At 36.4% G+C, this 19,132-nt stretch overlaps 2 protein-coding genes across 2 annotated transcripts in view; one reads left to right on the top strand and one right to left on the bottom strand.

The window, feature by feature from the left end:
- The window catches only part of LOC110371493 (sex peptide receptor), a 285,637-nt gene that overhangs the window by 122,940 nt on the left and 143,565 nt on the right, over positions 1-19,132 (bottom strand). The gene's annotated exons all lie outside the window — the stretch shown is intronic.
- Positions 15,537-19,132, top strand: part of LOC135119014 (uncharacterized) — a 33,646-nt gene continuing 30,050 nt past the window's right edge. Inside the window, 1 exon segment of the mRNA XM_064042264.1 lies at positions 15,537-16,389. Within this exon segment, the coding sequence (XP_063898334.1) occupies positions 15,537-16,389 (853 nt within the window).

Raw genomic sequence — 19,132 nt, 5'->3', positions numbered from 1 at the left:
TTTGTCTTGTTTGTTTTGGGAATTGAATAATTTATGTAATGTTTTAGGTTGACACCATGTTTTTGTTACGTTTTGATGAACTCCACATTATACAATTTCTTGGTCTTTCTATTCTTGATATATAAATATTTAATTAATTATATCAAACCTCATTTACAAGTATTGTTTTTTGTTTTCCCCAACTTATTTCATTCTTTATGTTTACATGTGTCGCCCATATTTTCATCTACCATGCCAACATTTTCTAATAAAAAAAGTCCAATACAGTATTTCGTAGGCCAACAAGATGAAGTTGAATATCAATATTTTATAGAGCGGTCGCCGACTGACCTCCATACTCCGTCTTGCCGATAAGTTTTTAGATTAGATCATTTATCAGGCTTCTGGCTTTCCGTATAGAATGTCTTTGATATTCGTATTACCAGCAGAATGGGCTATTTAACCTGACCTTAGAGATCAATGGAGTCTGATTCGCTACGTATGGTCATTCATCCACTACATTGTTACAGCGTTTTCTCACTAGTGGATTTTCCACTCATTTTTTCGAAGCGTCGTTGCTATGTTCGTACGGGCAGCAAACAATTGACAACTACTGGTGTAACCATGAGCGGTCAAAACGCAACGATAATCCGCCAGTCCTCTTTTAAACGATATGTACCTCTATATAGGTATAGATATCAGTTATCCAAAATCCTTTATCATCATACTTCCCTTAATACTCCAAAACAAGCCAATTCGCATCAATTGAACAAAAGCCCTGTTATACTAACCATTCATTTCCGTGTATATTACAAACGTATCAAACACAAACAGACAGACAGATATAATAAATTGTACGAACGTCCGCTAACAGACAGCTTTGTACATATATTCCGTCGGAGCCGTCATAAGTCAAAACATTTCCAAATGAAGTGATGCATCTGAATATACTCGAGTTCACTGGGATAGAAAGTTGAAGATGTAGCTAGCTGTATTATACAAAATCGAAAATACAACTGTCGAGTCGGACTCGCGCACGAAGGGTTCCGTAACATTATTTATAAAACGGACAAAAAATCACGTTTGTTGTATGGGAGCCCCCCAAAATATTAATTTAGTTCAGTTTTCAGTATTTGTTGTTAAAGCGGCAACAAAAATACATCATCTGTGAAAATTTCAGCTCTCTAACTATCACGGTTCAAGATATACAGCCTCGTGACAGACAAGAAAGATGGTTGCAAGAAAGATTGGGGATATTTATAAAGATGTCTTGGTAGTTTCTAAATAGTGTTGAATGGATATAATAGATAATGAAGGCCTAATCCATTTTACGATTAGGCTTGTTTTTTCGTATTAAGGGAAGAATGACGATAAAGGATTAAGGATATCTGATGACATAAATTGTTAGTTATTTGGCTTTTAATAACTATTGTTTTGTGTTTGAAGTTCAAAGTTTAAGTTTATCGTCATATTTTCATCTATATACCAATTTAACAAAATTGGTTCAGCCATGTTACAGCGACAGATCGAGAGAACCTGCCACGAGAAAATACTTTATTTGGTACCAAATAGTTTTGGTAAAAAAGCCAAAAAACAATGTACTACCTAAGATATATCAACTATCGAACCAAAGCACAAACCTATTAAAGTTGCAAGTGCAACCGGGTTGCAACTGTTGAACTGTTGCAAACTGTAGCACTAAATTTTCCAGAGCCTGTTTCGCATGGTCAGTTACGAGACTGGATGTTTGGTGTACAGGAATATATCTAATTTGGAGCTTAGAATAAGGAATAATTAATTAATAAGGAATATTAAGTAGATTTTGTTAAGAAAGGCCAACACTGCTTGAAAATTAAGATGCATCGTTCTGAGAATGGATATAGAAGAAATTAATAACCAATAAAACGATGGATGGGTAGTGTGAAACTCGATATGGCTAGAGAGAGTTAAACTTATAAGAAAACGCCAACGCGTAAAGTCACTGTGTTCGTACACACGGGGTTAAATTCTGGGTCAGGACCGCTGTCACAACTCACCGATCCTCTCGAAATGCATATAGAGAGTTGCTAGGTACCTAATTTCTACCAGCTACCATTAGTTGCTACCAATTGCTACCCGCGTGGTTTTGAAGATATTTAGCATCCAAAGGTGGCAGCCATCCTGATATCAGAATGCCAAAGCGAGTAGACTAGAAGAAACATCTGTATACGTAGAACACGCACACTGGTAGAAACTCGCCTTTACGTATCTAAAAATTGATGAAGATTCCTCGTTACTCATTTGAAAAAATCGTTTTCTGATACAAGAAAAAATACATTCGGAAGTCTGCAGACATTTTTATTTCCTTGTTTACTTTCAGCGGAGGATTTTTTAAGAACAATTTATGGCTGATCATCATTCAGGATTTCGGGAGCATTTGCTTTGGTTCACAAATGCGTTACTGACGTATTAAGATATGGGGTGGGTAGGCGTTGAGGAAACTGTTCCATTATTATGAAATCTATTTTCATATATCTCTCGTAATACGTGTGTGGTTTGTTTTGTGAAGGTTCAATTACATATATATTTGGCGGGATAGTGTAACCACGTATATGTTTCTTTGCTTGGAAAATGTTAGTAGAAAACACATCAAAACAAGATAATTTTCCATTTTTGTGTTTGTGCAACCCACGTGAAGGAATATGAGGTACAATTCCCAACCTTCGCTGCATGCTTAATTATAAAAAGTCATCATCTTCATTTTTACATGTGCACTACTTCAAGCTTTTACATGCGAATTATATATCATGCCGAGGCACCAAATGCAGTCTCTAAATAAGTTTAAAAAATCGTTCAAAGATAGTAGAGACTTAACCTAATGACCAAGAAAAACACTATCTACTAAAAGAAATAAAAAAGTATGAAAAATAACTACAGTTTATTTACAAATGAACTCAAACAGAAACAAACCATTCATCTTTTCATAACATTAAAAAAAATAAACAGTCTACCTACCTACCTACCAGTGGCAGTATGCCTCAATCAATACCACTACGATTGAGATTATCCAAAGAGCCGTGCAGTACTTTCCATTAGCTCACCTTTTGTTCTTACATCGAATGGATCTGCCAAGCTGTATAAAACCCTCATTATTCTGCTCTGAATAGGTTGGAACTACCTTCAATAGTACGGGGAACGTTGAATTTGGATTTAGACCGATCGATGGTGGTGCAATTGAGCCCTACCTGGGAATGGCAGGGTTTTGTTAATAAGGACTTTGTTTTGGATAACAATTAGGACTGTAATGCGTATTTATTTAGAACTTGTTATGGGTGGTATTCGAACTAGGTTTATAGATCTAATTTATTTATGTACCTCTATAGATGTATTCTTACTTATGTGTATGTAAGGCAATCGCTCCTTATAAAACACTGATACTCAGCTGCATCCGGTGAGACTGGAAGCCGACCTCAACATAGTTGGGAAAAGGTTCGGAAGATGATGAAATGTAGTCTTGTGTGTTTAGGTGAATTTAAACTGTCTGTAAGTATTTATTGAAAAGCCAATGCAATTTGGTGCAATTTTTGAGTTGGTAAATAGAAACATTTTAGAATTGTATTCCTACTGTACTATCGTTTAGATAAGGTAAAATTGAGAAAATCTAACCAGTTTAGGTGGATTCCCAAAAATTCCCACAACATTGCAAAGCCCAAACTTCAAACAATACTACTTACAACAACAGAACCTAAAACCTTTTATACAACAGTTGAGAACACTATTACTTCTATTACTGAAGGATATCCGAGTTTTTGTTCAGTACTTCTGGCGAATACTAATCGGTACGGCGTGTTGGGAAAATAGACTTAAGAACTCTCGGTATTAGCTCTACAAAGACTTAGGGTCCGTTCAGACAGACCGGCTCGGAGAGCATCGGCGCGCATTTTTCTTTTCACACAGACCGGAATCGGCTCGGTACGGCAAGGCGATCGGCTGCGTGAGATGCAATCGGAGCCAAACGTCAGCAAGACCGAGAAAAAGTACGCGTTCGGAGCCGGTCGGCTCCTCTTATAATTTCACACCAAGCGCCTTCGATCATTCTTAATGACAAAAGCAGTGCGCATGCAAAAATAAATCTTACATCAAATACTAAGTACTCGATTTTCCACGTGTTAAGAAAGCTCTTCTCTCCTAGCTGGTCTGTCTGAACGGACCCTAAATGGGTTGAAGTTCTGATTAGATCGTTGAGTCTTTCTTTAAGGCGATTACGATGAAAAGTGGTACGAATGGGAATTTGTTGCTCGTTTTGTGGTTGAGTTCTTATTGAGATTGTTTTTGTCCTATATTCGGCTGTGAGTGGCTTTTGTGGAGTGTGTGATATCTTTCAATTAGTCAAGAGACAAGAGATATGTTTTCCTTAAGATATCCCGCCAACTGCAAACTAAACTGTTCGGCCGATAGTTGGCTCAATGTGGTTGGTTGACAGTTCATTTTGAAGTCCTGTATAAGCTAGTAAAATATCGATCGATTTGATTTTTTTTTATCCTCACTATTTATTACCTTTTGCCTGAGCTGCCCATATTTTCAAATTATCAAATATAAGTCCACTACACTCAGGGTATTGAATGGGAATTCTTTCCCATTTCAGTCCAACAATTTCCCAATTGAAACGCGGTGTAACGATCGGGTTAACAATTGTGTTACACGTATAGTCGTAAAGTGGGGAGCACTAGAGCTTGGCTAATAAATTTTGTGGCTAGTTTAGATTCTCGAGGGTTGACGAACGACCTTTCTAGGTATTAAACGTCGTGGATGTAACAAAGAATGAAGTTAGTGTGTTAAGATTTAAGTATAAGAGAGCTCGCATAGCTATCTGAGTACCGGATTTATGAAACAATAGCAGTTTCCACCTACGGAAAATTGTTCCAGCACATGGCTAGTAGTAAATAAAAGTACCTAATATGTAATTTTTATTCAGCCTATACTTCCCACAAGATCTGTCCCATTGCCTTTCACCTACCTCTATTGTAACCTATTTATGACCTTATAATAATGTTACTGTGATAACCTGTAAGCCATATTACTGCCAATTTCATCCATTGTTTTAACAAGAAACATTAACAAATTATGAAGATACCTATAATCCTTAAAACTCATACTTGAGAGACAATATACAATATTATGAGATACCTACAATTTCAAAACCTAACATAACCGATATCTATATTCACATGACCAACGTAAAATGCCATATCCACGTCACTTCATGCTCCCTGTCCATCACTATCGCGAGGGTAGTTCGTTTGGACTCGTCCCCGGGTATTAATCAACCCGCTCTCGTCTTGAGGACATCACTAGGGTCACCACGATTTGCGGACAAAAATTCAGGACACTTTTCAGGACTTTTTTTGTAATTTTTACGCTTTTTTTTGTAAAAAGATTAGGTAAGTTTTTAAATAATGAGGGTTGTGGTTGTTTGTGGAGTGTAAGGTATGTTCGTCAAGAATAATTAGATTTTTTTATGGTACACGGTAGGACGTGTTTCTTACATTTAAAATAAATAAAACAAACGATTTCAGAGAGAAATAGATAAATTAAATGTTCCCTTAAAATATGAGGCAAATATTGTCTTGTTATGTCTGGCTTAACTATGTGCTTTAGAAACAATATCTGTTATAAAGTATTTTGATATAAGTAACCTAAAACTAGATCAATCAATTAACAAACGATATTACTTAAACAAACTACTTCTAGCTAAACAAACTTAATCCCTTAATTAATATATCTCTAAGAGTAAGCACACTGCAGACTTTTAGTCGGCCGATATTTTGTTTGGGCTCATAAATCAGTATAAAGATGAATGGTGGTACGCACATTACAACGATCAGGTATTTAGCCGGTATCAGACCGACTGAAAACTTTGATAATAATCACAATTTTCCAACCATGGCCAACTGTCGGCCTGTCATGGTCCCGGCTGTCATTGAACATCCTTGGCAATCGTTACGGGTAATCAGAAACCCGTAAGTCTGACACCAGTATAACCAAGGGGTATTTGGTTGCCTGGGTTTGCTTACTGGGTTGAAGGGGTCAGATAGGGCAGTCGCTCCTTGTAAAGCAATGGTACTCAGCTACATCCAGTTAGACTGGAAGCCGACCCCAACATAGCTGGGAAAAGGGCTCGGATGATGATGACGGCCAACTGTCGGCCGACTAAAAGTTTGCAGTGGGCGTATATTCTAAGAGTAACAAGAAAACAGTTAAAATGGTTCAGCTTTTGATGAATAACCTTTTGAAATAAACAAGTATGCTTTAGCCAAAGTTTGCTAATCGTGGTAGTTGAATAGCGAAATATAATGGGTTTGGTTTCAAGCTTTATGTAGTTATATCCAACAGATTCAAGCTAAGGTCTTAACAAGTTATTTTATATCTACTCAGGCATTAATTAAGCCTTAAAATAATTAACGCAAGTGCCTATAAATCGTAATGGTCTTGTTGTTGAAGCACCAGGCTCTCAAGTATGAATGTGCGGGTTTCAGGTCAAATTCTAGGTCAGGTAAGTAAATTATCGTGTCTAAGTCATATTGTTCTTTCTAAGCTATACTATACTTATACTAGAAAAAACTCTTGAGGAAACCTGGACTTAGAATCAGAAATCGCCAATCCACCTTGGCCAAGCATGATAATTATCACTCATTTCATCTCTGTGTGAGAGAAGGCCTCAGCCTTTCGGTTGGACAAAAAAAAGGCTGGTAATGACGATAAATTGGTCATTTATATGCTTCAAAGTGTTGGTTTTCGAGTAATAATATAATTAGAAATACAAAGAAGTGATAAAAAGTTATAACCCAAAAATAATCATTATTATATGAAATGAAATGAAATCGTTTATTTTGCAAGTTGGACATTACATCACTTTTACCCGTCATTTTAAGAACGCTGAGGTCGGCATTTCCTAACTGACTGATCCCTGAGAAGAAACGCCGAAACAAACTCAAGGGTATAAACTGATATAACACTTTATTTTAACTAAACACTAATCCTTTTGGATTGTCATTTAGTAGACAACATTATTCGCTCCCAAACATCTCTGAATTCCAAATAGAGGCTACTACTCCACTGTTATCTTTCTTTACATGAAATTCAACCAGCTACTTATTAATACAAACTATTCACTAGTATTCAATGAAGTGTATGCATCTGAGATAATTTATCTCAAACAAAGGGACGCCGACATCTACCGGAACTGTTGACAATTTATATCTAGACTGTCTTTGAGTACCTGTATTTATGTTATAAATTAATTTATGGTCGGTTCATTTTATTGCATTGATTGTATAGTTGAAAAGGGTTGCTTTATTAGCAATAAAAGGAAAGCTAAATAACTGGCTATCGTTATTATAATTTAGGTGCTATAAGGCTCAAAAAATTAAAATTAAATCAAAAATTATCTTTACCGATTTTTATACACCCTAAATATTGTCCGCGTCCTAACTAGTCATTGTTGATTGTTATAACCAAAATAACAATTTGTTTTAAAAACTTTAATAAAGACGCGGTCCAATTGAGAACCTCCTTCTTTTTGGGCAGTCTGCTAAAAAGTACAAATACAAATAGTGTACATATTCTTATTTAAATAAATAAGTAATTAAATGCAAAAAAGTACAAATATATTTTTGTCTTTTGTCCCAACAAAATTCAAAATCATACCCACCCTACACAATAACGGGCCAACCAATGGTTTCTTTTATAGCGTCTATTGGGATGTAGTGAAATTCCGTCGATAACCTAAATATCGGTATAATCAAACGTTGTATTGAGGTCGGTATAGTCCTTCATACAAATGTCACATGAAATGATAAGAGATATGATTGAACTCACTCACTCACTCTTTCTCACTTCTACCGGCGTGGTGACTTAGTGGGTACAGAATCAGAACCAACCTCTCGAGTATAAGTGTGTGGGTTCCAGGTCAGGCAAGCACCAATGCAACTTTTCTAAGTTTGTAAGTACTTTCTAAGTATATCTTGGACACCAATGACTGTGTTTCGGATGGCACGTTAGACTGTAGATCCTGACTGACATTGAACATCTTTGGCAATCGTTACGGGTAGTCAGAAGCCAGTAAGTATGACAGCCAGTTTTACCAAGGAGTTTTGGGGTGCCCGGGTACCTGGGTTAAGGAGTTCAGATAGGCAGTCGCTCCTTGTAAAACACTGGTGCTCAGCTGCATCCAGTGAGACTGGAAGCCGACCCCAACATAGTTGGGAGAAGGCTCGGGAGATGAACCAAAATATCGGTACATATAATCAAACATTGTATTGGGTTCATTGTAGTCCCTCATACGAATGCCACATGAAATGATAAGAGCTATGATTGAACTCATTGTAGCGGAAAACTTAGTGAAGCTTTCGGTATTCCGATAAGGAAAATATTTATCAGTTACTGGTGGGTACTACTAGCTTTTGTCTGTGTGTTCACCCGCGTTTCGTGGGTGCTACCATTGTTATCCACATTAAATTATCCTGTATTAACATGGATTGTAATGTATTATGTGTGATAAATTCTAGATAATTTTGTTTAAGTCGGTAAAACGTGACTGAGAAACACACATCCAACTTTCGTTATATTAACAGTGACATTAAAATAAATTCAATGAGCCGATGACTCTTTCCTACTAAAGCTACATGCTATTAAAGAAAATTATTATTATTGTGAAAAAGGAGCTGAGCGTATGGCCATTGGAAAAACACAAATCTTTTTGTCAATCAAAGTCAATTTTGTTGTAACATAGTGTGTATCATAAGTCCAAAAAAAAACTGAATAGCAAAATGCAACCAGATGCATAACCAAAACTGAGAAAAAAATACATATTCAAATATTATCGTAACCAAAAGTACGTAAAAGAGAATTTACGAACGAGTACATAAAAGGATAATTTAGCCACCATCTCGAAACAATATATGTACCTACTTTTCTTTTGCTTTTAAATATAATGCAGACAAAAACCCTTAAGCCCAGACAAAGTACAAACATTACTACACAATATTTTTAAAACCAAAGGGATCATCAACCTTTTTACTGAGCCCTTAGCCGTTTATGACGAGAAGCAAAAAGCAAACAGTACTGTCGGATGCAAAAATATGTGAACAGTTCGAATTAAAATCTTTTGTTCAGTCCTACAATTTATAAGTTTTTAAAAGTGCAAGTATTGGTAGGAATAAAAAATGGAGGAACAAACTCTCCAGCAACTTTAATTTTATTTAATGAAATAATTGTATTTAATTTTTATTAGTTTAAATTAACTGAGCTTAGGTTATTTGTATTTGAAATTTTATTGTTATTATAATATTTTTTTTTCTTATGATAAATTGCAATAATTTGTATATGTGTCAATTTAAATTTAAATAATGTGTATGTAGATAACAATATGGGTTATGATTACCTGAAATAAATGTATTTTTCTAGGGAGTTGAAATTTTCACAGATGATGTATTTCTGTCGCCGCTATAACAACAAATACTGAAAACTAGAAAAAAATGAATAGTTGGGGCTCCCATACAACAATCGTGATTTTTTGCTAATTTTTGCTCGATATCCATAAATATATATAGAATATTACTTTGGATGGTACGGAACCCTTCGTGCGCGAGTCCGGCTCGCACTTGGCCGGTTTTTTTTGTTTAGGTCTGTGGTTTTTATAGTTATTTATGTTTTCATTTTCAGGCGTTTCTCCTCGACATAAATGGAGGCCTTTTCGACACCTAAGTGGCAAAGTGCGTGTTTACACAGGTGGTGCATTAGCCATTCCCTCACTGTTTTAGTTAGATGGGCAGCAACTTGATACTACCGGACGATATCCATCAAGACACCAGACAGCTTAATGTATTCTGGTCATCATCAAAGGAACCTTGATTTGCTTAGAAATAGCCACGTAAGTGACTACAACCAGTACTAAAATATTATCTATACGAATATAATAGAGATGAAATAATAAATAAGAGACATTTTTTTGTTTGTTTGTTTGTACTCTAAGTAAAGGCTCCGAATCTACTGAACCGATTTGAAAAAATCACTGTTGTAAAATTACACTTTTCCCTAGGACGCGGGTGAAACCGCTAGTTTGCAAGTTTACTAATAAAATAGCCACCTAAATACTAACTAAAGACTACTAAACTATAGATATAAATATATAAATACATGTATATTTGCATGTAGATACTAAAGATATAGTACTAAAGCAAAAGTAGAGATTTAAATAATTTTGTGCACAAGTTTTTGTTCCCGACTGTACATTTTAATATCGTCTACCTTGTCTATGTGTTGTCTATGCTTAGGTCACCGACCTCACCTCCCACACTTCCTTTAATTACCTGAAATAAAACAGAATGACATTAGTGTCTGCGAAACTGTATTCAGATTTTAGGATCGAAACTTAAGACTACTTGATAAGCAAATGGTTTTGTCTGGAATCGTAAAGACTTGATTATTTTGTCTCAAAGATAATGTTGAGTAGGTAATGTTGTGGAACTAATGATGCTATCGTTACGCATCGCAGGCCAATGGATTTTTTTCGCACATATCCACTTTCCACAGTTATATTTTGGGCTATATAATATGTACTACGAATAAGTGTTGTTACAAAAAGGAACATAATTTTAAGTATTGGGAACTACAGCTAATCATCTGCCTCGCCTTTTCCCAACTTTTATTGGATTGTTTTATACGGAGCAACTGCCTATCTGATCTCCTCGAACCAGTTTCCCGGGTGACCCGATAGCCCTCGCTAAGACTGGTTGACAGACTTTCTGGCTGATGGTGACCCATAGTGACTACCTAAAGATGTTCAAACGACGACCGAGACCCACCAATTTTACGTGCCTTAAACACAGAGGAACTACGGGAAAACGTCATGACAAGATGGTCACCCATCCACGGACAGACCGCGTTGCTTAATATACGTCTTATTCTCTTTTATTTATTTAGTTCCATACAGTTTCTCAGTTCTGTGACCCCGAAAACAAATGAAAGCCGGACTTGAATATTGCTTCTTGTGTAATCTAAAACTTGGATGGATTTCAATCGAGATAATAATTGTTCTAGTTCGAATTGAGAGTACGCGCACAGTTTGATCGGGCGCTTGATAAGTAAAATAGTTGTACAAATTTAGATGAAAATTAGTATAAAGATTGACTGCCACAACTACTTCACATTATATAAAAATATTCTTAGGTACTAATTAGATCCTGGAATCTTAACTTTATATGTTAAGTTAATCCAAACTTCATTATATTCGAACTCGATACCTGGAACTGTATCCTAAAAGATACACAACAAATAATGATTAATTATAACAAAAACAAATACATAAAGGTACACAGCACTTTAAAGTTAACCTCTCAACTGCAAACGATTGTACCCCAGGGTCTAATGTACCCAAAATAGCTTAACCCATAGAGGAAGGAAATATAGCGGAGATGCCATAAGGAAGGTAGATCAGGCGCCTTCTTGTAGGTCAAGTAATGTACGGTTGGCGTGATCAGTTATTAGAACTAACGAAACGTTCGGGGTCCTCGTGAAATCAATATATAGATGGATAATTGATAGATGGATAGCTATATACCTTATTAGGTACACCAATTTTATATTTTTAATCTTAAATCTATTAAAGTAGGTGACATAATGGGCGGTCTTATCGCTAAGAGCGATCTTTTCCGAACAACCTTAGGATGGATTGGTGATTTGGTTTTAATAAAAAGAGGGGGCTTAAAGCATGCGTGGGAGGGCGGACCTAGTAACGTTCCTCGTCCCCTCGTGCACCCGCATTTTGACGTGCTACTTTCTTAAGAGATTCCGCATTATGACATCTCCGCTAGTCATTTAGTTCTCTATGGCTTAACCCTTATCTGCCACGTCACTCGCATTAATGTTTGAATAGTATGTATTGTACGTTTGTTCGTTTTTGGGCCAACGAGTTTGAATGTTATGTTGAACAATGTTAATCAGGTAGGTTTGGCTTGGCCTGTAAAGGAACTACGCAAAATATTTGTATATTGTAAGTTGTTTTGTTTGGGATACAAAGATGGATATAAATTATATGACAAAGTATGAATATGTTAACTGTTTATTTTAAGTATGTCTTATAGGTCTAGGGTAATTAAGTACAGCACGAATTCTATGCACGGGGTTTTGGGTTCTATGACCGAGTCGGTCGGTTCGAAATCGTTTTGTGGGTTTTAAGAAACTTTCTGATTTTCTGAGATTCCCCATAATTCTGTAAGTCGTTAATCGTTACAGCTTTTCTATCGTCCCATTGGGCACAGGCCTCCTCCCACATGGAGAAGGATTTAGTGTTTATCCAATCAACTAAACCAATGGAACCTTTCTAAGTTTGCATGTACTTTCTAAGTATATCTTGGATACTTGAAGGAAAACATCTTGAGGAAACCTGGACTATTAATTCTGTAAGTATGTATCAAAAATTTTCTTTAGAAAACTGGTTGTTTCCCTTAAAATACTGTTAAAGATCAACTAATAACCGTCACAACCAGTATTGCACTTACTTTCCAATCTGATATATCCCAAAAATACTATATAACCTCAAAAGATTATCCCACAGCTTAATCTTATTTACTCTAAACCCAGCCAAGCAACATTACAAAGCTACTTAAACAACACAAAAACAATAGCTAATGGGTCGAACTATAATTCGGAAGTTTCGTGAACTTTGGCCCAGTTGCCATGGCAACCGTGTAAGTTAGACCATCCATCTGCGAATGTCAGATGTAATTAGCTTAATAGGAACAGTTGAATGTAGTGTAACAAAAGTTCTTTTATTGTTGTGAAAAGTTGGATTAGTATTGAGTTTCTGTTTTTGTAGTTTTTGTGGTCAGGAATTTTTCAGTTTTCAGTTGGCAAGTTTTCGTTTATCTTATGAGTCTAACCTGAAAGAATTGCTGTCAGATTTTTTGCTACATAACCACAAATAAGACTGATGTTGTCTTGTATTGTAATTGACATTCTCAGTATCCAAATCTATATTGTGATAACATGCTTCTCTGTTACAGAAGAGTTGCACTTTGGTATGAACTGGAATAGCCATCCATAAAAAAATATATAAAGCCATATTTAGAAAAACATATTATTCGCACAAAATGACGCAAACAAGATAGCAAAAACAGAAAAAGAAATACGAACATGAAGATGAGATTCAGATATGAGACCAAACACTACAGACTAAAAATATATAGTCCTATATTTTTGTCAGCTCATCTTATTCTTGATAGATCAACCCGTGCCTGTTACTAGGCCACTTAAAGTAAAGATTATTAACAACAAAATTAAACTAAACCCCGTTCTTAACACCGGCTCACTTAATATCAAACGTAAACTTAATTACATTTCGACTTTGCACGAACAGTTAGCAAGTTTATCAAACGCATTGGCCGCCATATTGCTTTGATGAAGATAATAGTAATCCCACCCAAAACAAAAATGTGAAAGACTGCCAAGTTCGATAATATGGGAATGCTTCGCCTATAAAAGAAGTGAGATCTGAATAAGTACCAAGTTCCATACACATACCTCAGTTAAAAATAGTTACTTTTTAATGATGTTACTTGGCAAGTTTTCACACACCTTGTTATAAACCTACTAAACGCAATGAATCAAGTATTTAATTTTCTATTAAAACTTGCCAAGTAACATCATTAAAAAGTAACTATTTTTAACTGAGGTATGTGTATGGAACTTGGTACTTATTCAGATCTCACTTCTTTTATAGGCGAAGCATTCCCATATTATCGAACTTGGCAGTCTTTCACATTTTTGTTTTGGGTGGGATTTCATTTATTTTTGTAAGGTTGTTTATTTAATTTTTTTCTTATGATGAAGTTAGTTAAAGAAATGTCTCATTTATACTATCTTTCAGATTTTTTAATATGCATTATGTTTCTTACAAAGAAATGAACTAGATTAACTAAATGGACTAGATTTACCAACTGACTGACATGACATGTTATCATATATTATGTTCGTGGGTCAAAGTTACACATTCGTTATTTTCGAAAGTGATTCACACTTGGCCGTTTTCAGATTTTTATTTTACTTTGACTAAATACAAACCTTTGTAACGAATTTCAGATCGGTACGACCATTCGAAGATATATTATATAAATATAGATAAATTTAGTTCGTTTTAGTTCCTTAGAGGTATAAATTTACACCGGGTATAAAACACCTTCATTATTTTGAAACCGACTCACACTTGGCCATTTTCAGATTTTTCCCTTTACCTTGACATAAAGACCTACCTCCATGCCAAATTTCAAGTCAATACGACCATTGGAAGTGGTCTAGGTTTTTGATGAGTGAGTCAGTCAGTCAGTGAGTGTATAGTAAAAATAGCGATTTTCTGACGTCAATATCTCAAGACCTACAATAGGTATATTAATGAAATTTTGTATTTTAGATAAGTGAGGGGGTCTCAACAGATACTAGAAATTTGATATGCGTAAATAAAATAGATTTTGAGTTACAGGGGGGTCGAATTTGGCCCGAAATGGTTCGTGTAATATAACCCACGGCCGGTGTGTCGCTTTTTTTGCTCGAACTTGGCGGACACACTGCCGTGTGTCTAGATTAGGGGTGTTATCGCGAAAATTTCTAATCTCGTTTTAGCTTTGATTGCTACTCTGTAACTAAGTATAAAGTTAGTTGAAACTGAATAAGGAACAAGTATGAAGATTTAGGCGTTAATTTTTAGATGGTGAATTTGCACTTAAAAAAAGTGTTATAGTTTTGCCACGTTAAGTACGTTACATTACAGGAAGTGTTATATTTTTGTCACGTACGTACCGTTACATTACAGTAAAATAATGACATATTTATTTCCTAGAAAATCTGAAATGTAAGTTTCAGCTAAACATTATTGATTTTATTTTGACTAGTCGTTTCACCTTTGTCAAATGGGAAACTACTCTGTGCACCTGGGTAAAAAGCGTACCGTCAGCGTTCCTTGATGAATGGACTGTCACTCAAGCGCTAGTTGAGAATTCTCCAAATCAGTCCTGTTCTTCCTAAGATTAGCGCGTTCAAACCAATCAACAAAAAAAAGTATTCAGCTTAATAGCTATAATATTAAGTAAAGATTATCAGTATTCTCGTATTACGTAGAAATTAGAACAGAAAATGTACTTGCCTTTTAAACAAGTGCTCAGCATTTGTAATACAATACCGAATTTCTATGAATTCATAACTGTTATTATAAGATAATGAAGCGATGAAGCTTTATAATATTGCTTACAATTTGTAAGTGTTATAGTTTCAGATGAAATGAAGCTAATTAATTTTTAAAAGTAATCGTAACTTAGTTTATTCAGCTTTTAGAAATGGGCTTCATTTTGAGTGGTGCTTGTAGTAGGTGGGTACTTAATTTATAAATGTTCTAGAAACCATTAAGCGGACTTAACAGATGAACTGACTTTTTGGATGGCTGGCTACCCCCCGCGCGCCGCCTCCGCGTACGGTTGTGCGTCAACACACCTACTACTACTTTCCCGCCTAAATAATGAAATAGTATAATGTCGAATCAGTGCAATAACCTAGTTATCAACGAACTACTGTGCTTCTTACAATGTAAAATTGATATTATGGACGAAATAAGTTTGGTGCAGATATGTGAATCTAACTTTAAAGAGGCTGATATTTCTACCGCCAAAACCATCCTTTTCGAAGCAGCAAAGTGTCGCTCAACAAGAAAAGGGGACGGCAAGAACAAACGATTACTACAGGATATTATTAAAGTTCTAAAAGAAACAGAGCCCGCTTCACTGCCCACCTTCGTGGCAAAAGATCTACACCGTCTTCCGCCGGTGACTTTCGATTACGTAGATGTAACGAGCCTACTTAAAGACATTTTAGTGCTTAAACAAAACATCCACTGTATCCAAACAGATTACGTAAAAGCATCGGAATTATTTCAATTACAGCAAGAGATAGAAAACATTAAAAGTAGTCAATATCAGACACAAAGTGAGCAAAATATTGGCGCAAAATTTAGCAACGGCTTGTTTTTAAATAACGAAGCCAAGCGCGTCCCGAGTGCCTCGTCTTCGCGGCAGCAAGCAGCGACCAGCGCGCATGCGCCCTGCGTGCCGTCGTCGACACCGTTGCCGCTCCTCACGCCCGCGCAGAGCGGCACCGCTGCGCCGGCCACTGCTTCGGCACAAGAGCCGCCCCCCGCGCCCGCAACACCGTCGCTCCCCGCGCGCTTGCTCGCGCCTCACCGCGTGACCCCATCAGCTGATTGCACCGCCGAGTTGCAAAGTTGCCTTGTGAAAACGACAGAACTAATAGATAACACCTTTGATGAAATACAGTTTGATGATAGTTTTACGACTGTCGTGAACAAGAAGAAGAAAAAGACCTATACAGGCAACAGGATCCCCAATCAGCAGGGAAAAGCTTTACTTACTTACTTAATATATTTTTTTTTTATTGTCAATAGGCTCGCGTTTGACCACTAAGTATCTCAGTTGTTGGTAAGTGACAATGTGGTCACAGATAGAGCACACTTGCCTAGAAAAATCTTATGTCAATAGTTTTTCAAAGACGTAAACCTATACTTATAATATTATAAAGCGAGTTTGTATGTTTGCTTGAACGCGCCAATCACAGGAACCACTGGTCCGATTTGAGAAAATCTTCCAGTGTTATATAGCCCGTTTATAGAGGACGGCAGGCTACTTTTTATCTGGGTTCGTGCAGAGGTTCCCACAGACTGCAGAATCCGCTAGCAGATGGATGTAACGGAAGTAAATAGTGTTGTAACCATTTTCATTGCTCATTAACTTAGTCATACAAAGTCACCCATTCATCAACCAACAACCAATGTTGGTCCACAGTAACCTTAGCTCCATCAACCAACACTGGTTACTTAACCAAGACTTCATCTATGTCAAGCCTTATCTGCTAGATAACCAGACAATAACACAAGGCGGTTATGTGCCATTACTCAACAATTATTATGCGGTTTGTGGTCAGCTAAGGGAATGGACTGTCTAGTGTCTTAGTCATTAGTTGTTAATTGTTAATAATAGGAGATGGCTAATTTTGGGCCTGTTCGATGAAGTGGTTAAAGGTTGCGGTCAATGACCTGAGGTGACATTTAACGACCCATGTTCTTTGGGTAATGTGACAATATTTACGAAGTGTTGACCGTGGGGAAAATTGACGAAAATGTTGGACCGACGCCATAATAAAGTTTCCTTTAAAGAAAATCCGTAAAAAAAATCTATTAAACAATTTTCAGGCTTCTGCTAAACTTATTAATATAATCAATTTCTGTTCATTGGTGCAGTTTTATTATTCCTAACTAGCACATTTCCGCTCGATTTTCTTTACGCACAACTCATGTCATCCTTTGAACCGCTAGTTGTCAATTGTTCGCTCGGAAAATTCGCAAATTAAGTGTAAAAGCGATGTAACGGTTTTGACAGAGTCTTCTTAAATTTAAGAGCCCAGCTCTTGTCGGTGCAGCTCTTTCCATTTACGCCTATCTAGCGCCAACTACTGAACTTCCTTATACGTCACAACATTCACCTTCTCTTTAATTTGTTTCATGTAGCTGTACCTTGGACGACCCCTTCCCCTCTTCTTTTGATGATGATGATGTCCTCCTAGCCGATTATCGGCTACGGCGGCTGTTCTCATTTAAGGAGATCAGCCAATTGCGCAGGACATATTATAGTGCACAAGCATTTGCGCAGACGCAGGTGCACTCCCTATTCCTTCACTCTCATAATCCGATGGGACGGCAATCCGACACGACCGGAGAGAGATCAGGCGCAGGACCGACATTTACGTGCTCTCCGATGCACGGGTGTATCAATCACCAACTTCCAGACTCCGGGCTGCTTTGTGAAAGTCTTCTAAAACCCACAAAGCGATTTCGGCCCGACTCGGGAATCGAACCCGAGACCTCGTGCTCAGCAGCCGCACTTGCGACAGCTAGACCAACGAGGCAGCCTCTTCTTTTGACAGAGTATTCAACATTAAATATTTTATATTTCCTTATGTAACAATATATTACTTTCCACACAATATTACCTCTGAACATCGATAACAGGTCGATAGAGTAATTATAAGAGCACACCGTTAGACATCGACGGTAACCAGAGACAAAGAAAACACAAGCAAATTGAAGACTAACATTTACTTTAGCAACTTAAAGAGACGGCAGTCGTGATTTTTGGTCTAAGATATAAGATACAGCGGGCGTGAGCATGGAGAACAGATGTTAATGTATGAAGATTAGCTTTCAAGTTTCTTATATTAAATACTATATGTTCTCCCGTGGTATAGTTGCTCGTTCTGGGATAAAATATAGCGTATATTACTTGAGAAGAGTGTAGCTTTCCAATAGTAAAAGAATTTTCCGAATCGGTTCAAAAATTTCGACGCCAGTGGTTTTCTCATTATTCTATTAATTTACATTGATACAGAAGTATATAGATAGTAATAGAAAATAAATGCAATAAAGAATATGTTACCTGCCTAAGAGATGATAGCAAATAGAAAACTTTGAAAGAATAAAGAAGGATTTTTCTTCTTAGTTAAAATTCGTTATATCGGAATCGAATAAAAAATACTAAGTTAGCTGTTTATCACAATACTTACAAAATAAGATTATTTTCGGTGTTTGTCTATGTAATTGTGTGTATATGTTAAATATCTTTACTGTATTCCGCTAAAGTTTACCAATTGGACCACAATAAGGGTATGTTCAAGTACCAGATAAGTACACCCAATTCAAATGAAGAGTACGGAAAACTAATTGTATTGGCCCTATCCCTTTCCCTCCTTGCCAGTGGGAGTATGCTCTACTTGATGTGTGAAAGTTTAATGAAGATATGTCATTATTTTTGACTATCTGAGTATGTAATTGTAATTTAAGATTAATAATTGAAAGCCTGATGAACATGTTTTGGTAAAGTTTTGTAATGATAATGGTTGTAAGTAGTACCTACGTTATTTAAATATAGAACTACCTATTTTTTAAATATGTATGTATAATCGTTAGCCGTCAATTTTAAATACGACCTTCAAAAGATGACTATCGTCATACTAAAATTATAAAACGAAAGTTTGTGAATGTGCATATCATGTGTGTAGGTAA

Source organism: Helicoverpa armigera, chromosome 28 (genome assembly GCF_030705265.1).
Source record: "Helicoverpa armigera isolate CAAS_96S chromosome 28, ASM3070526v1, whole genome shotgun sequence".
NCBI lineage: Eukaryota > Metazoa > Arthropoda > Insecta > Lepidoptera > Noctuidae > Helicoverpa > Helicoverpa armigera.
The sequence above is the reverse complement of the archived record's forward strand: the minus strand, read 5'-3'. Positions and strand labels throughout refer to the sequence as shown.